The 24,528-nt window shown below is 40.3% G+C and overlaps 1 protein-coding gene across 10 annotated transcripts in view; it reads right to left on the reverse strand.

Moving 5' to 3' along the window:
- dyrk1a (dual specificity tyrosine phosphorylation regulated kinase 1A) overlaps positions 1 to 24,528 on the reverse strand; it is a 103,248-nt gene that overhangs the window by 48,743 nt on the left and 29,977 nt on the right. For 4 of the 10 annotated variants that reach the window (XM_033032490.1, XM_033032492.1, XM_033032493.1 and 1 more), the window contains exons 2-3: positions 19,784 to 19,857; positions 11,587 to 11,791 (exon numbers count right to left, since the gene is read on the reverse strand). In XM_033032490.1, the coding sequence (XP_032888381.1) occupies positions 11,587 to 11,740 (154 nt within the window). In that variant the 5' untranslated portion in view covers positions 11,741 to 11,791; positions 19,784 to 19,857. Of the gene's footprint in view, positions 1 to 11,586; positions 11,792 to 19,783; positions 19,858 to 24,411; positions 24,416 to 24,528 lie in introns of all 10 variants that reach the window. The other 6 variants (XM_033032498.1, XM_033032499.1, XM_033032495.1 and 3 more) reach the window with 3 other exon arrangements.

Genomic DNA, 24,528 nt, shown 5'->3' on the forward strand with positions numbered 1-24,528 from the left:
GGCTGGAAAATCGGCAACATACCAAAGCATATGGAAAGACCGTTCAAAAGTCTGATAACAGAGAGGAAGAAGTTGTACCACTTTCAAGTTTCTGTATCTTTTGGGAACAGGGAAGAAGAGGAAGTGGGGAAGGTTCTTGATTATTTTGGCTCCTTTCCCGAGGCAGCATGAAGTGTAGATGGAGTCTGCAGTTTCTTCCAGTCTTGAGCAGAACTGTTCCCAAACTAAGCTATGATGCAACCCGACAGCATGCTTTCAACGATGCATCTTCCAGCGCGTCGTCAACAGAGCGCAGCGGATCATCGGGACAGAGCTACCAGCCTTGGAGGGCATCTACCACACGCGGTGCCTCAGGAAGGCCCTCAGCATCCATAAGGACTCATCACACCCCTGCCACGGTCTGTTTCAACTACTTCCCTCCGGCAGACGTTACAAGGCCTTCTACGCCCGAACCTCCAGACTCAGGAACAGTTTTATCCCAAGAGCTATAGCGGCTCTGAACCGGCCCTAATGAGTGCCCCCCCACCCACCCCCTTTGGATAGTCTCCCTCAGATGGTCACGTCAATCAATTCAGCTTGCTTATTTATGTATTGTATTTATTTACCTTTCTTGTACATCAGTGGAGCTGCACACTAAATCTCGTTGCACTGACGTGCAATGACAATAAAAGATATTATTATTATTAGACGTTTGTAACAATCATTGCAGATATGCCTAATTTTCTCAGTCTCCTGAGGAAGTAGAGGCGTTGGTGTGCTTTTTTGGCTGTAGCATCAATGCGATTGATTCAGGACACATTGTTGATAATATTTATGCCTCAGAAAGTGAAGCTCTCAACCATTTACACTTCGGCACTATTGATGCTGATTGGGGCATGTAGTCCACCACACTTCCTGAAGTCCTGAAGTCCTAGTTCCTTTACCTTGCTGACCTTGAGGGAGAGGTTGTTGTCCTGGCATTTTGTTATTAAACTCTCTATTGCCTTCCTGTGCGCCATCCCATCATTGTTTGAAATCCAGCCCACAGGTAGTGTCATCTGCAAACTTGAAGATGGCGTTTGAGCCGAATGTGGCTGCATAGTCTGTTTCTTTCCAGTTGATTAGTTGCTGGAAAGTTTATTTTTTAAAGTTTGTATCTTTTACATTCAAATCCTTCAATAAACATGACACTGGAGGAAAAGGATGCTTTCAGTTTACCCAAGCATTCCTTAATTCAAGAGGATGCAGTTCTTGAATGGTAATATTTGCCCAACACCAGAGAATCATGTCACCCCTTGGTTAGTTCCATGCAAGAATTCATAGTCCATATTATCTCTACAATAATTTAAAACTCTGCATTCTACAAAAATGAATGCCTTCAAAAACCTCGTCAAAAAGAAAGCCTGTTGCAGAATGATGTACAAGCATTCTCAAATCATTGTTCCTGATATAGAAACTTCTCAAGGTCCTGTGTTGCATTTGTGTCCAAAGAACTACAGATGCATCCATCTCTTAAGTTTCAAATATGTTTTAACATCAAATGGTGTGTAGATAGAACCAGCTGCCGGAGGAAGCAGTTGTGGCAAGCACAATAATAACATTTCAAAGACCATTGGACCGTTACATGGATAGGAAAAAACAAACTGTTGAATTCTATTGGCAGAACAGGCAGCACCTTTGGAGGAATTGGACAAAGTGCAAGTGATTGACAATGCGGTCGCCTAATCTATGCTTGGTCTCACGAATTTAAAGGAGACCACATCGTGACCAGCAAAAGTAGATGACATTAGAGAAGGTGCGCACGAACCTGGAAGGACTGCTGGGGATGCTCAATGGCTGTGAGGGATTACCTATGTGAACAGGTGTTGCATCTCCTGTGGTTGCAGGGTTAAGTATCTTGGGAGGGTATAGCATGGGTGGGACAGGATAAGTTAACAAAGGTGTTGTGGAGGGAGCAGACTCTGCGGAATGTGGTGGGAAGAAGTGTGATCACAGTGAAGATGGCGGAAATGTCGGGGAATGGTGTGTTCAATGTAGAGTCAGGAGGGATGAAAGGCAAGGACCAGTAGGGGAACCCCCCCCCCCCCCCCCTTCCCCAATAGCATGTATTCAAAGTTGGCATGTAACAAACAAAGGCATGGTTAATTGTTTTTCAATCTGGAGTAAGGTGAATAGTGGCTTTATGCACGGGTAAGTATTGGGTCTGTTGCTTTATTGATTGATATCAATGACTGACATCTGGTGGAACAAGCCATAACTTTTACATTTGTGGAAGACAAATCTTAGGAGTGTTATGAACTGCAAAGAGAACATCAATACACAGCAACAGCAAACATACAGGTGGTAGAACAGCAAACACATGGCAGGTGAAATTTAACGTGGAGAAATGAGATGTTGCATTTTGGTAAAAAAAAAAATTGCAATATAGAAAAAAAGATCAAAATCAGGAAAAGCTGGGCATGTTTACCAGGTCAAGTAGCAACTGTAAAACAGGAAATAGGTTTAACATTGACTTCTCTAACTTCAAATATCCCTTACTTTCCCTCTCTATCCCCTCCCCCTTCCCAGTGTTCCCACAAGTCTTACTGTCTCCGACTACATTCTATCTTTGTCTCACCCACTCCCCTGACATCAGTCTGAAGATGGGTCTCGACCAGAAACGTCACCCATTCCTTCTCTCAAGAGATGCTGCCTGTCCCGCTGAGTTACTCCAGCATTTTGTGTCAACATTCAATTTAAACCAGCATCTGCAGTTTTTTGTTACACGATAGGTTTAACGTCTCAGGTTGTACACCCATTGACACTGCCCCAAATAGTGACCTGGAGGCATAAATCATTTATTGTTGGGCACGTTGCAAGGGTGGTTAAGAAGAGCCAACCAATTCTGGACTTTATCAAAAGAGGCACAGAGTATAAAAGCAGGCAACATTTCCACAGCTTTATAAAACACCGGTCCACCCTCAAATAGAATATTGCATTCAGTTCTGACCATCAGATTATAGGAAGGATGTGAAGGCAATAGGGAGGGTCCAGAGATGACTGGGATGATGCCAGAGAATAATTATTTTAGTTACAAGAAGACACAGGGTTTGTTTTCTTTGGTGTGAAAAGGCTAAGGTGAAACTGATAGCAGAATACAAAATTATGGGAGGGTGCACAAAAAGGATAAATAGAAAGAATCCTCTCCTAATTGTAGATGTATTGAAAACTAGATAGTGTAGGTTTCGGGCAAGGTTTGAAAGGTTTATAGGTTTTCTGATTATATTTTTTTTTTTACCCAAATGATAAACAGCTGGTAACTGGAACACTGACCAAGAGAGTGGTGGAGGCAGCTATTCTCATAACATTGGATGAAAATATTAAGAAAATACGAGCACTTAAATTACAAAGGAACAGCATGGCATGGACCAGGTTTTGGTAAATGGGATGATTACTTGTTGGTCAGCATGAACATGGTGGGCAGAGGGGTGACATCTCTGAGACTCGGACACAACTGCTATGGTAACTTGACATTCAAACCCGTGGAATATGACTATGGCAATCTTGATCCTCCTATTACATTGCTGGTTGCATTACAGAAATATACTCCCTCTCCCCAAGAAAATAAGGTGAGTTAATCATAAACTGGATTCAACTAAAATTCCTTACCTTTCTTTCCAACTAGGTAGCATATTTACTGATTCCTCAATCAAAAAACAGATTAAATTGTGATTGTCACAACTGCAGTTTTGATAAGTCAAACTTTGATTTAGGTATAAGGTTAGGTTCAGATACGGTTTTTAGCAAAACATCATTTACACACCTTTCTCAAAAATAACATGTTTCTTTGGACTTTGTGTCCCATTTAAAAATGAAATGGGAAAAGGGAATCACGAATGTGAACCATGGCTACCACTGCACTTCCAGCACAAGATCCATACCAAGAAATTATGCATAACAGAACCTAAATCTGCATGGCAATGAGCCTCTGGGCCACAGTGTGCCAAATGCATCTTGGTTCACAGATATAAAAATTTGAGGGAACAGGAAGTTTTTGATACTTGAAGCAACAAGGATAATAAAAAAGCATACGAACAGGCAAAAAGCAAATAAGACATGAGGCAGTGGGGTTGGACAAAGGAAAAGTGATAAGTATTGAAAGTGAGAAGTGCAAGTATAGCAGTGTAGAGGCAAACTTCAAGAAATAATGCACTGCTGATGCTGGTTTACCAAGAAAGAGACAAAATGCTGGAGTAACTCAGCAGGCAGGCAACACCCTCGGAGAGCATGGATAAGTTTTGAGTCGGGATGGAAGAAGTGTCCCGACCCAAAACATCATCTATTCCTGTTTTCCCGGGATGCTGCCTGACCCGCTGAGTTACTCCAGCATTTGTCTCTTTCCACAAATCGAAGGCTTTAAGGCAGCAAGATAAAATGGAGAAGTTGAAGGTTTTATCAATTTATGTGAAGGTCAAGATTGTGTAAACAGGAGGGCAAACATGTGCGAATTGAGAGCATAGATGTTTAAAATCGAAATCACTAAGAATGTAGAAAAACTTTTGTGTGAAGTAGCAAAGTAGTCCATAAGTTGCACCTAAAAGTTTGAACAGTTTTTGATTTTTTTTTATTGGTGCTCAGCAAAAATTGGTTAGTTTCAGTTATAAAAAAACACATTCAATATGATCTCTGAAAGCACAAGCAAATAGAAGTAATTGAAATATCTGATTCTGCAAACTACATAGAAAGCGGTTTAATTATTTGAAGCAGCCCAATTTTAGAGGAATATGCATGCAGGATCCCTTTCACCTGTTGGATAAAAAAAATTAACTGGCCTTAATTCTGCTCCTTGGGAAATACATTTATTTAGATTACTTTACCCATATAAGCAGAAATGTGTAAGCAAATTTACATGACAATCTGTTATGAGATAGTCTTAACACACAGTTGTAACATCTCATTGGTTTTGTTACCAAGACTGTTAACTGCTTGGTTTAATACTGAAAACCCTCACATTTCTAAGAACAAATTCTCTCAGAATCACTGCCCACATGTTCACTCTTGTGGGCTTCTTATGCCGTCAGACTATTAGCCAGTGTATGCCGCAGACAAATAGCATTGTTTGTGTTTTGGAAGTCACACAGAACTCTGAACGCAAATTGAAATTCGGCAGGGTTGCCATTTATCACATAAATCAAATTGTAATCAGTGTTATGAAAACTGAAATGGGATTTCATGAGAAAACTCTCCATTCAAGACATATATGAAAATAATGATAGCTACAACTTAGACCTAAAACATCGCTGAAGTTTAATTTCACTACATTTATAACTTTACCTCCCCCAAAACTTGAGAAATGGTCACGTAGCAATTATTTCCATTTGCTCTTCCTCACATAATGAAGGTCATATTTTAGTTTAATTTATTGTCAAGTGTACCAAGGCACAGTGAAAAGTTTTGTTGTTGTGTTCTAAGTCAGGGAAAGACTATACATGATTACAATCGAGCTGTCCAGTGTACAGATACATGACAAAGAGAATAACATTTAGTGCAAGATAAAGTCCAGTTAAATCCGATTAAAGATAGCCTGAGGGTCTCCAATGAGGTATACAGTAGCGTAGGTTTGCTCTCTAGTTGGCAATAGTATGGTTCAGTTGCCTGACAATGTCTGGGAAGAAACTTACCCGAATCTGGAGGAATAGGTTTTCACACTTCTGTACCTCTAGTCTTATGGTAGAGGAGAAAAGGGAGTGAGGGAGCGAGAGAGAGGGAGAAGTGAGACTTGTCCTTGATTATGCTGGTGAATTTACAGAGGAAGCGTGAAGTGTTGATGGAGTCAATGGAAGGTAGGTTAGGTTTATGTGATAGTTTGGGCTGCATCCACAATTCTCTGCAAGTTCCTACAGTCTTGGGTGGAGCTGTTCCCTAACCATGCTGTGATGCATCCCGATAAAATGCTTTCTACTGCGCATCTGTAGAAGTTGGTGAAAGTTTTTGGGGACATGCCGCACTTCCTAAGCCTTCTAAGGAAGTAGAGGCATTGATGTGCTTTCTTGGCCATTGGTTTGATATGGCTAGCCCAGGACAAGTAGCTGGTGATATCTACTCTGAAGAACTTGAAGCTTTCAAACATCTCTACTTCAATGGTGTCAATGTATACTGGGGTATGTGTATCACTTTGTTTCCTGAAATCAATTACCATCCCCTTTGTCTTTCTGACATTGAGAGAAAGGTTGTTGTCTTGACACCAGGCCACAAAGTTCTCAATCTCCTTCCTGTACTCCATCTCGTCATTTATTTGATATTCAACCCACCATGATGTTTTCGTCCACAAATTTGTAAACTGAATTGGATTTGTACTTGGCTGTAAAATCGTGCATGAATAAGGACTAAAGAAGGTGGCTGAGAACACATCTTTGTGGAGATAAGACACAAAAAGCTGGAGTAACTCAGCGGAACAGGCAGCATCTCTTCAGACCCAAAACGTCACCAATTCCTTTTCTCCAGAGATGCTGCCTGGCCCGCTGAGTTACTCCAGCTTTTTGTGTCTATCTTCGGTTTAAACCAGCATCTGCAGTTTCTTCTTACACATCCTTGTGGAGCACCAGTGTTAAGGATTATCACAGAGGATGATTGTTCCCCCAACCTCACTGGAGTCTGTTGGTCAGGAAGTTGAGGATCCAGTTGCTGACATGAGTGCTGACTCCAAGTTATACGAGTTTGTTCATGAGCTTGTATGGGATATTGGTATTAAAAGCAAACTGCAGTGGGTCAAGGTTGCTTGGCTGACAGGATGCAGATTAGTTTGTCATAAATACTAGGGTTCAATGAAATTCCTTGTCCACACAAAGCTCAGAGTCTAGAGTATACATAATAATGATAGTTATAATAATAAATACAACAGCAAATGCAAAGCAGCAGAGTGTTACAAAGATTGTAGTGCAATATGAAGTAATGCAAAAAAAAATGTTCAAGTGCAATGATGGAATTACTGAATGAGATTGAGTTAAAGAGTACTTGGCAGCATCTCCAACAGAAAATAACGTCAGCCACATTCAGAAATAGGCCATGTTTCTCAGGCAGCATTTTTGTAGAAAGGGAATAGGTGACATGCCGGATCGAGACCTTCCTCAGGCTGAGAGTCAGGGGAGAGGGAAAGTAGAGATATGAAATGGTACAGAACTAATCAATACTCGCCTGACTCAGTCTGAGGAAGGGTCTTGACCCGGAACGTCACCTATTCCTTTTCTCCAAAGATTCTGCCTGACCCGCTGATCCAGTCCATCATTTTGTGTCTGGCATAAAGACCGGTCCTGTTGCTCAGAAGGGTAAGGAAAAGAAGAGGAGGGCAATTGTAATAGGGGACTATAGTCAGGGGGTCGGATAGGCGATTCGGTGGACGCAGACAAGAGACCCGGATGGTAGTTTGCCTCCCTGGTGCCAGGGTCAGGGATGTGTCTGAACGGGTCCAAGAAATCCTGAAATGGGAGGGAGAGGAGCCTGAAGTTGTGGTACATATAGGTACCAACGACATAGGTAAAAAAAGAGAAGAGGTCCTGAAAGAAGAATTTAGGGAGTTAGGTAGAGAGTTAAGGAGAAGGACTGCAAAGGTAACAATCTCAGGATTACTGCCTGTGCCACGCGACAGTGAGAGTAGGAATGGAGCGAGGTGGAGGATAAATGAGTGGATGAGGGACTGGTGCAGTGGGTATGGATTCAAGTTTCTGGATCATTAGGACCTCTTTTGGGGAAGGTGCGACCTGTACAGAAAGGACGGGTTGCACTTGAACTCGAGAGGGACCAATATCCTGGCGGGGAGATTTGCAAAGGCTACTGGGGAGACTTTAAACTAGTATGGTTGGGGGGAGGGACTCAAATTGGGAAAGCTAGCAGTCAGTGTGTGAGGCAGGAGGCAGAGAATGGTAGCACTCTGACCCAAAATGTAGGGGAGAGAGAAGAAAAAGACAATAAACAGAGAATAAGAGAGGGTGGGTTTCTTAAATGTGTATATTTTAATGCTAGGAGCATTGTAAGAAAGGTGGATGAACTTAGAGCCTGGATTGACACCTGGAAGTATGATGTTGTGGCGATCAGTGAAACATGGTTGCAGGAGGGCTGTGATTGGAAACTAAATATTCCAGGATTTCGTTGCTTCAGGTGTGATAGAATTGGAGGGGCAAGAGGAGGAGGTGTTGCATTGCTTATCAGGGAAGATATTACAGCAGTGCTTTGGCAGGATAGATTAGAGGGCTCGTCTAGGGAGGCTATTTGGGTGGAACTGAGAAATGGGAAAGGGGTAGCAACACTTATAGGGGTGTATTATAGACCGCCAAATGGGGAGCGAGAATTGGAAGAGCAAATATGTAAGGAGATTGCAGATATTAGTAGTAAGCACAAGGTAGTGATTGTGGGAGATTTCAATTTTCCACACATAGACTGGGAAACACATTCTGTAAATGGGCTGGATGGGTTGGAGTTTGTAAAATGTGTGCAGGATAGTTTTTTGCAGCAATACATAGAAGTACCTACTAGAGAAGGGGCGGTGCTGGACCTCCTGTTAGGAAATGAGACGGGTCAGGTGGCAGAGGTATGCGTTGGGGAACAGTTCGGGACCAGTGATCACAATACCATTAGTTTCAATATAATTATGGAGAGGGTCAGAACTGGACCTAGGGTTGAGATTTTTGATTGGAGAAAGGCTAACTTTAAGGAGATGCGAAAGGATTTAAAAGGAGTAAATTGGGACTTTTTGTTTTATGGGAAAGATGTGGAAGAGAAATGGAGTACATTTAAAGGTGAAATTTTAAGAGTACAGAATCTTTATGTCCCTGTTCGGTTGAAAGGAAATAGTAAAAATCGGAAAGAGCCATGGTTTTCAAGGGAAATTGGACACGGTTCGGAAAAAGAGGGAGATCTACAATAATTATAGGCAGCATGGAGTAAATGAGGTGCTTGAGGAGTATAAAGAATGTAAAAAGAATCTTAAGAAAGAAATTAGAAAAGCTAAAAGAAGATATGAGGTTGCTTTGGCAAGTAAGGTGAAAGTAAACCCAAAGGGTTTCTACAGCTATATTAATAGCAAAAGGATAACGAGGGATAAAATTGGTCCATTAGAGAGTCAGAGTGGACAGCTATCTGCAGAGCCAAAAGAGATGGGGAAGATATTGAACAATTTCTTTTCTTCGGTATTCACCAAGGAGAAGGATATTGAATTATGTGAGGTAAGGGAAACAAGTAGAGTAGCTATGGAAACTATGAGATTCAAAGAAGAGGAAGTACTGACACTTTTGAGAAATATAAAAGTGGATAAGTCTCCAGGTCCGGACAGGATATTCCCTAGGACATTGAGGGAAGTTAGTGTAGAAATAGCAGGGGCTATGACAGAAATATTTCAAATGTCATTAGAAACGGGAATAGTGCCGGAGGATTGGCGTACTGCGCATGTTGTTCCATTGTTTAAAAAGGGGTCTAAGAGTTAACCTAGTAATTATAGACCTGTTAGTTTGACGTCAGTGGTGGGCAAATTAATGGAAAGGATACTTAGAGATAATATATATAAGCATCTGGATAAACAGGGTCTGATTAGGAACAGTCAACATGGATTTGTGCCTGGAAGGTCATGTTTGACTAATCTTCTTGAATTTTTTGAAGAGGTTACTCGGGAAATTGATGAGGGTAAAGCAGTGGATGTTGTATATATGGACTTCAGTAAGGCCTTTGACAAGGTTCCTCATGGAAGGTTGGTTAAGAAGGTTCAATGGTTGGGTATTAATGGTGGAGTAGCAAGATGGATTCAACAGTGGCTGAATGGGAGATGCCAGAGAGTAATGGTGGATGGTTGTTTGTCAGGTTGGAGGCCAGTGACTAGTGGGGTGCCACAGGGATCTGTGTTGGGTCCACTGTTGTTTGTCATGTACATCAATGATCTGGATGATGGTGTGGTAAATTGGATTAGTAAGTATGCATATGATACTAAGATAGGTGGGGTTGTGGATAATGAAGTAGATTTTCAAAGTCTACAGAGAGATTTATGCCATTTGGAGAGTGGGCTGAAAGATGGCAGATGGAGTTTAATGCTGATAAGTGTGAGGTGCTACATCTTGGCAGGACAAATCAAAATAGGACGTACATGGTAAATGGTAGGGAATTGAAGAATGCAGGTGAACAGAGGGATCTGGGAATAACTGTGCACAGTTCCCTGAAAGTGGAATCTCAGTGTAGATAGGGTGGTAAAGAAAGCTTTTGGTGTGCTGGCCTTTATAAATCAGAGCATTGAGTATAGAAGTTGGGATGTAATGTTAAAATTGTACAAGGCATTGGTGAGGCCAATTCTGGAGTATGGGGTACAATTTTGGTCGCCTAATTATAGGAAGGATGTCAACAAAATAGAGAGAGTACAGAGGAGATTTACTAGAATGTTGCCTGGGTTTCAGCAACTAAGTTACAGAGAAAGGTTGAACAAGTTAGGGCTTTATTCTTTGGAGCGCAGAAGGTTAAGGGGGGACTTGATAGAGGTCTTTAAAATGATGAGAGGGATAGACAGAGTTGACGTGGATAAGCTTTTCCCACTGAGAGTAGGGAAGATTCAAACAAGGGGACATGACTTGAGAATTAAGGGACAGAAGTTTAGGGGTAACATGAGGGGGAACTTCTTTACTCAGAGAGTGGTGGCTGTGTGGAATGAGCTTCCAGCGAAGGTGGTGGAGGCAGGTTCGTTTTTATCATTTAAAAATAAATTGGATAGTTATATGGACGGGAAAGGAATGGAGGGTTATGGTCTGAGCGCAGGTATATGGGACTAGGGGAGAATACGTGTTCGGCACGGACTAGAAGGGTCGAGATGGCCTGTTTCCGTGCTGTAATTGTTATATGGTTATATGGTATTCAATAATCACGATGGTTCAGCATCTGGCTGTGGTAAAAGGAACGGGGCTGACAGATGCAGTTGCCCAAACTATTGCATTTTACATTGATTACCTACGATTTCTCAGGTGAATTATTTTTGTGCTCCCCTCCACTAAACTGGGGCCCCAATTCCTGCATTCTCTTGAAACTCACCTGGTTCTGTTGGCAGTCACTTTAAACTTGGGAGTTCATTGTAAAATTTATTGGGTGTAACATCTAAAGTGAATTAAATCTGCAATGGAGCATTAATAGAATGACATCCGGAAAATCTGTTGGTCTGGCACTAAAGTTTCAAGCTTGCTGGATTAAAGGGGTTTAACTGTAGGCTGTTACTTTTAGAAAGCAAAATATTTCAAATTTTCTGAATAATTTTCTTCACAACTCTACCTAATTTTTGAACGGTCTATTATTTAATTGAACAAGTCTGACTATGAAACATTTCAGTAAGAATCATCTTCCACCTGAACTTTCCATTACAAACAAATCATGATACGTGCATTTCATTATCTGGGGTGGTAACAGTGATAGTCTTCTCTCTTCAATGAAATTGAAATGGCAGGGTGAATCTCAGCAAAAGCCAATATGGTAAATCGAGTTTCACTGTACCTTAATTGGTACACGTGACAATAAAATATCCTTTGAAGATTCAATTAATTCCATAAACAGCACAAATTGGACCACTTCTAGAGCTGTCCTATGAGTAACAACACTCCTTTTCAGACCTACTTGTCATTGATTCTGTCAATGGGGTGATGTCATCTGTTGACAATGCTGTCCAATTGTCTGCCTCATGAGAGAATTCAGTTAGGGATGACGATTCAGATAACTTGGATTCTATTAACAAAGCACAATGGTGTATTCGCTCCCTCGTCAAGACCATCTAACAGCAAATTTAAACTAGCCTTCCATATCCTTCCATATATAGTGGGTACTGAAAATAGAAATACAGCAGCTTAGAAGGAAAAATTGTGATTTAATTCCTAATTTTCAAATATTTTTCATTAATGACAGCTATTATGATTAGACCATACACAAAACCTTGTAAATAAGAAGTCATGAATCAGCTGCTCACAAATAGCATATTTTGCATAAATTACCAATCTTTCCATATATTCCACTAACCCAAACAAACATCAGTTTCATGATGACCTACCACTGTGAATTTTGTAGAACTAAGATGGTTCTAAACAAAAATCTAATTTAAAAATAGCTCATAGCAAACAATTTCATTGCATGGACCAGAAGTAGACACCATACAAAAGTTACATTAATCAAAAATCATTGCAGAATACAATCATCAATTTTACTGTTATCATATCCTCTTCTCCATTGTGACAGGATACTGGTAAAATATATATACCGAGTAAGAAAGTAATCTCTGTCAATAAATTCAGAAGAAATTGCTGACTTTTATCAATGAAGTGCATTCAACCTTTATCACTTAAATTATGAGGTTTCAGCCACCTCCACACAACCCAGGGTTTACTTTAAATACTAATCAGACTGCATGAAAAATAGTATGCAATATCAATCTTGTGATATCCATTCACAATCAGAATTTTTTTCAAATTTGTACCTATGACTCATCAGAATCTTTTTTCCCCAAGTTGCACATACACTTGACACTTCCGTATTCATATCCAGGTTTCCTTGAGGCCAGATCCTTTAAGGATTAAATGTACAAATCTCCCATCTTGACTCAAATCCTAACTATCTATCATCGGAAATTCAGATATGCAACCTTTCTGTCTGAAGAAGGGCATCAACCCGAAACGTCTCTCCAGAGATGCTGCCTGTCCCGCTGAGTTACTCCAGCATTTTGTGTCTATCTTCCCAGCGATACTGTGTTTGATTGCTTCATAATACAGAAACTGGGACACAATTCAAAAAATGGATCTTACTGCAGCTTACAGGTTAAGAATATCACTCACCAGCCTTTGTCGAGGAAATGACTATTTATAGTATACTTAGTATTATCTGCAATTCATAGGTTAGTTTGTTTAAAAGAGAAATGTATCCAGTAGATAGATGGGTCAATTTCAATTAACAGCTAAATTAGGTGTGATATGCAAGTAGCTGATTAGCTGAAAAGTGGCACACATGGTTGGAGGTGCTCAAATGGAACACTGACAGAGCAGTGGGTATGCAGGGAAAATGTAAATTGCTTTGCAAATTAAAAACTTGAATTTCACCCCAACTGAAATCATTGCCCATTATTTGATGGCCCCAGCTATGCCTGCCTCTTTGTAGGGTACGTCGAACAATCCTTGTTCCAGACGTACCAGGGCCCCATCCCCGACCTCTACCTCCGCTACATCGATGATTGCATTGGTGCTACCTCCTGCACCCACACACAACTCACTAACTTCATCAACTTTGCCACTAACTTCCATCCGGCACTATCTCCATCGCAGGTGATAGACATTTGACCGACATCCACGATAAACCCACTGAATATCTCCATTGCTATCTAGACTACACTTCTTCCCACCCTGCTTCCTGTAAGGACTCCATCCCCTACTCCCAATTCCTCTGTCTACGCTGCATCTGCTCCCAGGATGCTCTTCAGGGAACGGGGGTTCCCCACCCCTACCATAGATGAGGCTCTCACCAGGGTTTCTTCAATACCCCGCAACACTGCTCTCTCTCCCCATCCCCCCCACTCGGAACAAGGGCAGTCCCCCTAGTCCTCACCTTCCACCCCACTAGCCGTCACATACGACAAATAGTCCTCCGTCATTTTCGCCACCTCCAACGTGACCCCACCACTCGCCACATCTTCCCATCTCCCCCCCCTTTGCTTTCCGCAAAGACCGCTCCCTCCGTAACTCCCTGGTCAATTCTTCCCTTCACTACCGCACCACCCCCTCCCTGGGCACTTTCCCTTGCAACCGCAAGAGATGCTACACAAGTCGCTCTACCTCCCCCCTCGACTCCATTCAAGGATCCAAGCAGTCGTTCCAGGAGCGACAGAGGTTCACCTGCACCTCCTCCAACCTCATCTATTGCATCCGCTGCTCTAGGTGTCAGCTGGTCTACATCGGTGAGACCAAACGTAGGCTTGGCAATCGTTTCGCTGAACACCTCCGCTCGGTCCGCATTAACCAACCTGATCTCCCTGTGGCTCAGCACTTCAACTCCCCCTCCCATTCCGAATCCGACCTTTCTGTCCTGGGCCTCCTCCATTGCCAGTGAGCACCACTGGAAATTGGAGGAGCAGCACCTCATATTACGCTTGGGCAGTCTGCACCCCAGCGGCTTGAACATTGACTTCTCCAATTTCCGGTAGCCCTTGCTGTCTCCTCCCCTTCTCAGCTCTCCCTCAGCCCTCTAACTCCTCCTTTTCCTTTCTTCTTCCCGCCCCCGCCCCCCCACCCTGCATCAGTCTGAAGAAGGGTTTTGGCCCGAAACGTTGCCTATTTCCTTCGCTCCATAGATGCTGCCTCACCCGCTGAGTTTCTCCAGCATTTTTGTCTACCTTCGATTTTCCAACATCTGCAGTTCCTTCTTGCCCATTATTTGATGCTTTGGAGTAGACAAATTATTTTTCTTCAATTGAGTACTCTGCACTTAAATTCAGCTCTCATAATTATGTTTACAACTTTATCTATTTTACAACAAATATTTTTTAAACTCTACGCTCGCATACCAACCACAATAATAATTCTTCAATACCATCAACTAATTTGTTATGAACGACCAAACTTAACTCTGAATCATCATGTTAAGCTTTGGTAGGGCATTAAAGACTTTTGACATTCCAGAAGTGCATATGGTAAGTTCATTCTCTTTACTCAAATGCACAGAAAAACACTAGTAGCACAACTTAACGAGCACAAATGAAGCCTCTCAACTCGGGGTGTAGTTTTAATAAACATAATCAAAGACTTAAGGCTTAACAGAGATTGTATAACTTTAAGATGGACACAAAATGCTGGAGTAACTCAGTGGGACAGGCAGCATCTCTGGAGAGAAGGAATGGGTGATGTTTCGGGTCTAGACCTTCCTTCAGACTGATGCCAGGGGAGAGGGAGATACATAGATAAGGAAATGCAAGGTGTGAAAACAGAGAGGGAAAGAGGCTCAAGGATCATGTAGAATGGATCATTGTTAGCTGGGAGAAGTTAAAAAATAACGAAGCAAACAGAGATAAAATGCAGTCAGCGACAGTGAGACTGGTTGGAGAACAGGGAAGGGGGAGGGATCGAGAGAGAAGGGAAAGCAAGGGTTACTTGATCTTAAGAAATAACAATTTTTTAAATTGTACATGGTGGGGTGGGAAATATATTAATCAGTTACTATCCTGAAAAATGTGTTTTTTTTTAAATTGAGGGACAGGTTGGCTCCATGTAACAAATCTATTACATCTAACTTCATATTTAAAAAAAGAATTCCAATAGCAAAAATAGAGCTTAACTTCCAATACTGCTATTGAGATTTGGCCTAAGAGCTTCTGAAAACGTTTCCCCTGCAGCTAGATCTTTCCTATCCTACTTTGAAATCTCCGCCTGCCTGCAGTAAGCAGGAGCGCTGCAGATCATTAACTACTCATTTATCAACGTCTCTCTGCCAGGCAACACAATGCAGCAGAACTGCACAAAAGTAACCACCATGATCCCAGCAACAGCAATAATTAGCATAGCCTACCAAAGCAACAGCGCCAGATGATTGGCTGTCGTTCAAACTTGCTGATCGAATCACAGTGAGACATGTTAATAACATTGTTCTGTTGCTGGGGTACAACTGCCTGCTCTTGCCCAATAGGAAAACAAGTGGTAAACAAGCAATGAAAATTATGCTTTGTCATAATTCCAAGTTGCTTTTAACCCTTCAAGTAACAGCATGGAACCCAGCAAAAAGTACAAAAGCAAAATGTATAATTTTCACAGAATAAACCAGATACACTGAAAGCCATACAAGTTACAAATCACCACCAAACATTGAACATTCAGCATATCATGCAGTGAAATCAGGATACATACAAATAAAGTTAATAACAAGCTTTGTACAGCATCCATATACCTTTTGCTGGCTAGGGTTATGCATGTCGAGATTCATGCCAACATCCTGCTGACAATTTCATTTTACATATTTCAAAATCTATTTCAAGTGTTACTTTGTTCTCCCTCAAAGGAAAAACATAAATAAAACATTTCCAGATGTCAAATAAATAGCGCTGGTTGATTCAGAAGAACCCAAATAAAATTATCCAACATGGTATAAGATCATCTGCAGTGACATCAAACCACAAGTGTTAGTGCAGAGCCTCAAATGTAAAATGTTTTTGAAGGAATCAAACTGCCTATATATTTGATGGCTTTCCAGGCTGGCAATTTACCCCAGGTGTTAGATGCAGCAACATCTATTAGATAATTAAAAACATAGAAAATAGGTGCAGGAGTGGACCATTCAGCCATTTGAGTCAGCAGCGTCATTCAATATGATCATGGCTGATCATCCAAAATAAGTACCCCGTTCCTGCTTTCTCCCCATATCCCTTGATTCCGTTAGTCCTGAGCTACATCTAACTCTTTTGAAAACATCCAGTGAATTGGCCTCCACTGCCTTCTGTGGCAGAGAATTCCACAGATTCACAAATCTCTGGGTGAAAAACCTTACTTAGGAGTTGGAGGTCTTTAGTGAATTTTTCGGCAGTATTACTCAACAAATCCAAAAACACATAAAATAGCTTATGTACTCCTGGATGATGGTGGATAATATATTCAATAAAACATAATACTATCTTGTCTGTCATTCCAACGGAGGTGGATGGGGGCAGAATAGATTTGGTCACTAAGCAAACTCCATTAAACTGCAACCAAATTTCATCAAAAATATTAATGATATTCACTATCTCATCTTTTGTTCTCCTAACCTCCAACTTGTCCTGATCACTTGATGCCACTTGTTTTAACCAGGTGAAGAAAAAAAAATCATGAGCTTATCTGAAATTATTTTTCTTTACGAAAGTCACAGTCCATCTAGCATTTAACAACTGAGCAAAGATCTTTAACTTAGGTGACAAAAGGAGGTATTCAGAAATGACTGCACCCACGCGGGAGGTTACTACCAGCAAACTTTACATAAGGTGTAAGGTGTCTTTTATAAGGTGCATATTTGTGAGGTTTTGAGATCCATTTGGCTTTCAATGGGCAAGGATCAAGAAAGGCTTGAATTGGTGTGCATCTTTAGCATGAACTAGCAAGACATTGTCCCCTATTCAAATGAGGAGAAATTTAAAACTGAAGATTACAATTTTTAGGATTATTTATCAGTATTGAACCAACCACCTAATCATTTCACCAGTTAATTTAATTGATGTTAATTTGTGCTGGGCGAACTTCAAATTTATTTGCTGTACTTGCAATGACCTTCAGGGTTAGACAGATATGTTCACTGATGATTGCACAATGTTCAATTCCACTTATTATACCTCAAATAATGAAGTGATTCACTTCCATGAGTAGCAGGACCAGACCAAGCTTAGTCTGATAAGTGAGCATTGAGATGTATACACAAAACTCGGCATCTGTGTTCTCTAAATGGCATGCAGATGATCTAACAACAAACTAAATAAAAATTACAGTGTCACATGTTCTTCCATTAATACCGGAGATATTTGTTGATGAGATAACTGGCATCACTATCTACAAACTTAAATCAATCAACCATAAGTTATTTAGGTGCAAGAGAAGGTATGCGTCTTTGAGAACAGGCGTTTATTTTTCTGGCTCTATTGACAACATGACTTTCTGATAAAAACATCTACTTTTATGGCTATAATTGCTTCCCAGCATGATCTGGAATTCTACTTCCATTCACAACCTCTTCAATACGGGCCCTTCAGTTTACAAAAGACCAATATATATTCCTGTTCATACAAACAAACATTTGAGAGACCAGCAGAATGGATATGCCAGCTGCTCTTTAGCCATGTGGTGACTAGGTTTGCCGAGATATCTGAATGGCAGAGTTAAATGCCCCGGTTTAACAAAACGTTAACATTGGTTGGCCTGTGTTGGCCTTGGTTGGCCAGCAACTGCATATCCGACTTGCAAACAGTTCCCGAGAAGTAATCTGGGGAGGACTTGGTCCATGAAGTAATCAAAGACAACCAGTACAACATTCTGAACAATCAATCAAGTGAGATGTGAGCAATCAAGTATGATATTTGTGCCCTACTATATCCATTTTGCACTATCAATTGGCAAACAAAAAATCACCATGACTACTGTAGCAATGGCTCCTTATGCAGTCTCTACCACCAATAGTGATAGGTATCTGAGCACCATGATTACTGGACAATATTTATAATATAGGAAATAAAAAATGCTGAGATTCTCCTATGAATAAAATCGTGGAGGAGAGGCATATGGTAAAATTGTGGATTTTCCTCAATATCGGTAATATGCATTGCTTTTACGTCAAAATTACTGCATTTGAAACATAAATGTTACGTGTGCTTTCACCATTTTGTTTGCTAAAAGGCAAATGTGAACCCAGATGACAACGTGAAATCAGTTTTATTTCATTTTCAATTATTTTGAACTGAAAAATGTAGTAAAACATTGTTAGCTGCTTTCCCTTCAAATAAAATAATGAGAAATCGTTTTAATTATCCCTTTAAGATCAGACAATATCAGCAATTACACCATCCTATGCCCTCCAAATGTTTAAGCATAGATGTATACCAAAACCTGTAACACATGAAAAAGAAAAAAACTAAAAATATATATTTTTTAATGGTCTGTGCAGCAAATATGCTTTTCCCACAGCTTCATGTCCCTCTCTCAGCGAGGACAGTTTTATGCAATTACTCCTGCATCTCCTTCATGGCAGCTGATTTCTTCAAACTGTCTTGGTTTCTAACAACAGTACCATTAAATTTCAGGCAGGATCAATAACTTGTGTTAGATGAGACGCATGAGAACAATTATCTAGTCTCTTGGTGCTTTGGTTCCCCAATAGAAATGCTTTTGGGATTAGACTTACACTACTGGATCAGCGGAAGTCATAACAATGTTGCGATTGTATTTTAACACTAAAGTCCCGATAGTATGTCAATGTTCCATTCCTGATTACAGTTGGCCCATTATGAAGTTTTGACGCAACTTTTAAGTTCATACGTCACTGCAAACTATATCAGATAACTTCCTCTTGAAACTGTCTACGGAGTTGACAGATTTAAGGGGACCAATCTTCCAACAAAGCTTTGGTTTGATTTAGACACAAAATCCTGAAGTAATTCAGCGGGACTGGCAGCACCAGAGAAGGAATGGGTGACGTTTCGGGTCAAGATTTATTTCAGTATGATTTTGGTGTGGGATAATATAGTAAATACAGCAAGTTCATGACTCATTTGTTCAGAATTAATCAATTATAAGAATGGATTCTCAAATTAACAACACGCAAATGTCAGCTTTTAAAAAAATCTCTTCAGTTCAGTCTCCAATTTCTTTCCCAAATCATCTATTTTGTTCCACATCATAATTTGCTAAAAAGGAAAAGTAATCTCACTCTCCCTTCTCCTTTACTCAACTATCTTAAATCATTCACCTCTAGTTACAACTTTAATCATTAGAAATGGCTTCTTGCTGCTTATTCGATCAAAACTATCATAAATCCTAATTAATCAACTCTAATCACCTCTTTAATCTCCTTCATTCTAAGGATATCAATCCCAGCTTTGCTCCACATAACTCAAGTTCTAAAATCATGGCATCATTATAATAAATCTGGTTTGCACTTTATACAGTTTCATTCCGTAAAATTCAACACAAAACAAGATGGCATGGTCAACTTTGATTATACCAGCTAGAAGATTATCCGAGGTTTAAAAAAAGCTACACAAAACAAACCAAATTGAGACATTCAGTTGTTGTTGTCTGGCATTCAGTGCAATGAAACATTAAAATCAAAGTACCTGTGTGCATTGTCTTCTTCTGTCACGTCTCATATCATTCTCTGTGGGGGATCCAGCAACCAAACCACAGTGCTCTATAATAATCAAAAAGTAACAGTAAATAGATACAATATTTACATATTAAATATTAATATAAAATAAATATTAATATAAAAATTACATATTACAAATATCACACATTAGAATTTGACACTATTAGATAATTATCAATTACCAATTTTGATAGTAAAAGACAACTGATTTATGAACCGTTATCAAAACTCTTATTCTTTAGAAAAAGAGAATGCCCACAAAGCTAATAAAGCACCTATCGCAACATAGACAACCCGTTAATGTTTAAATTGCTAATTGATGGCAATACTCAAAAATAATATTTTTTTAGCACGTCTGGTCTGATGCAATACTATAAATGAAGTTATTTGGCACTTCTGAACTTTGGTAAAATATGTAAATCTTGATTCTATATATTCCAATAATCACGAGTACATGACTTTGGGGTTATTTTCTGGCACCCTTTCCTAATTTATTAGGAAATATTTTTAACTTTCAGTGTCCAAACATCATAGCAAATGTCATTAGTACATCCAACATTATGCAATTGAATTCAACAACCTGCTGGATTTCAGCATCGTGGGAAGGGGAGAGTCAAAAATTAGAGATCAAAGGTTTATGTTCAGAGGGGAAAGATTTAATAAGAACCCGAGTTGTGACCTATTTCTACCTTACCGATAGATACATTTATTTTCAAGACCCGGACAAACTACCAAATTTTGCAGGACTTCAAAAGAGCATTGTCAGGGTATTCACATACAACAGAGAGAAAAACAGCAGTAGGAAGCCAAAACATTCCCTACCGCCCACTGAAGAAAATGCTTTACAAATACATTCTAAGGAAGAGTTATAAATCACGTGTGTAAATGTTCAGCTGGATGCCCAATGATGTGTCAGGGACCAACATCCTTGCCAAGAGGTTCACTAGTGTCACTCAGGAGGGTTTAAAGTAGAGTGGTAGGGGGCTTGAACCCAGAGTAGGTGAACAAATGGAAGGACTGATGGGAAGGTAGAGGTTAGGACCACTTAGTGGGACAGGCAGGAAAAGGTTAAAGAACATGGTGAAACTGATGGGCTGATGTTTGTTTAATTCAAGTATCGTGGATAAAGCAGTTGAACAGAGCCTGGATCAGTGCTTGGAACTATGATGTGGTGGCCATTACGGAGACTTGGTTGCAAGAGGCACAGGACTGTCAGCTCAATATTCCAGAATTTCGATGATTCAGATGCGATATAATGGAATGTTAAAGAGGCGGAGGAGTTGCTCTACTAATCAGGGAATATGTTACGGCAGCACACAGAGATGACATACTGGAGGGTTCGTCCACTGAGGTGATATGGGTAGAGCTCAAATATAAGAAAGATACAACCACTCTAATGGAATTATATAGACCTCCCAATAGTCGCTGGGAGATAGAGGAACAGATATATTGACAGATTACTGAAAGATGCATAGTGTGAGACTTTAACTTTCCCATATTGACTGGGCCTTGCACAGTGCCAAGGATTACAGGAGAAGAATTTGTTAGGTGTATCCATGTGGATTTTATGAAATATTATGTGGATAGTTCAACTCGAAGAGAGGCCATACTAGACTTTGTATTGAAAATCAAGCCTGGTCAGGTGATTGGTGTTTCAGTGGATGAGGATTCTGGGAACAGTGATTTAAACTCAATAGGTTTTAAGATACCCATGTACAAGCATAAATCTGGACCTTGGGGGTAGATAATAAACTAGGTTAATAAAGGGTAAAACAGATTACAGCATTATTAGGCAGGGGCTAGGAAGAGTAAAGTGGGAACAGTTATTGAGTAAATAAATCCACACTTGACATGCCAGCTGATCAGAGTTCAGGACCAATATGTTCCAGTATGGAGGAAGGATAAGGATGGCAAGATAAATGAGCATTGGATGACCAAAGAAGTTGTAAACTTTGTACAAAAAAAGGGTATGAAGGGTATAGAAAACTAAAATCAGACAGGTCCTTTGAGAAAAATAAAGCAAGCAAGAAATAACTCAAGTGTGCAATTAGAAGGGCCAAAATCTTTCTCCCATGGATTCTTACATACATTAAGAACAAGAGAAGGAAGAAGGTGGGACCACTCAAAGATAAAGGAGGGAGTTCATACTTGGCGTTAGAGGATGTGGATGAGGTAAGAAATGAGCACTTTGCATCTGTTTTCACCAAGGGCAAGGAGGACAATGAGATCAGTGTGGGGAATGCTGATAGGATAATTTAATATCAGGAAAGAGGTGGGGTTGGGGCTCTTAACACGCATTAAGATGAATGAATCCCCAGGACCTGATGGGATCTATCCCAGCATATTTAAAGAGGAAAGAAAGAGATTGCAGAGGCCTTGAAGATCTTTGTTTCTTCACTAGCAAGGTCCCAGAGGCATTGAGAGTATCCAATGTAGTTTCTTTGTTTAAGGGAAATAGAGATAGACCTGGAAATTATAGACCATGAGTTTTATGTCAGTGATTAGGAAGCTATTGGAGATAGGTTAGGATTTACTCACATCTAGAAGAAAATAGGCTCAATAGTCACTCAACATAGCTTTGCTCATGGCAGGTAACATCTTTAGAACTTGATTGAGTGTTTTGAGAAAGTGAAGAAGGTGATTGATGACAATAGGGCCATGGATGTTGTCCACAAGGATTTTAGTGAGGCATTTGATACACTCCCTCGTGGTAGGCCGATTCAGAAAATTAAGATGCATGGAATTGGTCATTTGGATTTAGATCTAGCTTACTCATAGAAGAGGGTTGTGGTGGCAGAACATAGATCAGCTGCAGAAATATGCTGAAAAATGGCAGGAGTTTAATCCGATTAAGTGTGAGATGTTGCACCTTGGGTCGTCGAAGGGAAAAGTATACAATTAATGGCAAGACCCTTAACAGCATTAATGTAGAGGGACCTTGGGTTCCAAGCCCATAGCTTCCCAAGAGTGGCAGCATAAGCAGTTAAAGAGTAGAAAAAGCGGCGTATGTTATGCTTGCCTTCATTGGTTGGGGCATTGAGTCTAAGATTGAGTGGAAGCTTCGGAGGGGGTGCAAAAAAGATTTACCACAATGCTGCTTGGATTAGGATGCATTAGCTATGAAGAGAGGCTGGGCAAAATTGGATTGCAGGGGGACCAGATAGAAGTAAATAAAATTATGAGAGGCATAGACAGGGTAATCAGAACCTTTTTTTCTCGGGTGAAATGTCAAAGACTAGAGGACATAGCATTAAGGTGAGAGAGGTAAAGCATAAAGGAAATGTGCAGGGCAGTTTTTTTAAATACATAATGGTGGGTGCCTGGACCACACTGCCATGGATCGTGGCAGAGGCAGATACAATATTGGTGTTTACGGTGCTTTTGGATAGGCACATGGATATGCAGGGAATGGAGGTACATGGATCACGTCAGACATTGTGAGCCAAAGGGCCTGTTCCTCTGCTCTATTGTTCTATATTCTAACTGTAATTTTCTGAAAAGATAATTGTCAAGGGAGGAGCGGAGAAAACTTATTCAAACTGTGTCCATAACTGGTAAATTCTTGGTTTTAACCATTAACATTCCAGTTTGTTATAGAGACAAGCACAAGACATCATGGCAACACACTGATTCAAGGAATACATTCTTTAGCTTGGATCATTGTTGAAATGAGAGATCAAAATATCCAGATCATGATTAACATGACAGTTCCAATGAATGAAGAAGTGACTAATGCCTAATGTGTTTTCAGATCCATTAGCCAGATCCCAAAACAACAGTGGTAATGGAAACTCTTGCAGGAAAATCAATGTCGCATGCTTCAAGGGCCTAGCAATGGTAACTCTTCTCAGACAACTCAATCGAAGTTGCAGACTACCTCCCACAGCAAACCATTCAGCCCAGCCTTACTGCCACCTCAAACTAACAAATCATAAAAGAATATGGGTCAATTGAAGAACAAGACCTCAGGAGTAGATAGTATCCATGATGGAGTATTGAGACTTTATGTACAAAAGCTTCAGTCATAAAATTAACATTTTTGTTCCCACATTGAGGAAGACGATGACACGCTGGGAGATTTAGACATCTTTCTCAGGGGATTCTCTGCTATTTCACTGTAGTTACTGACCTGGACATTTCAAGATACAAATTACTCCATTATATACATTTGATCATAACTGCTTTCTAACCACATTACCGAAACACGTGCTCTCTTTTGCTCAGACAGTGGGTTAAGTGAAGTCATTCATTATTACATATGCGTTATTACAGTTAGTTTCAGGTGATCTGGTAACTGCATATATAAATAACAAAATAACGACAAATGTTTAGCTGATAATAAGTTAGGCAAGGTTTGAGTATCAAATCTGGAAACTATAATTATTTTTCTTAGCCTGCCTGTGGAGATTTCAGCAGAAACATATCAATCAAGACTTCCAACTGCTTCTCATGCAGGCAAAACGTAAAAGGAATTAAGTGGATGGGCAGCATGAATGTGGTGAGCTGAAGGGGCCATTTCTGGTAATATTTGCTTATTTACACATTTACCATGAAAAACTTTGTTTTGCATGCTGTACTACTGCACGACTCTATGACCTGCCTATCAAATTTGCATCATGCTATGCTGCTTTGCATTTTCTTCAAAGATATCGATTCCATACAGCGCATCTATTATTTTTGCCATCAAAAGCTAGCCCATGCATTGGCATGTCT

The sequence above is a fragment of the Amblyraja radiata genome, chromosome 14 (genome assembly GCF_010909765.2).
Source record: "Amblyraja radiata isolate CabotCenter1 chromosome 14, sAmbRad1.1.pri, whole genome shotgun sequence".
Classification (NCBI taxonomy): Eukaryota; Metazoa; Chordata; class Chondrichthyes; order Rajiformes; family Rajidae; genus Amblyraja; species Amblyraja radiata.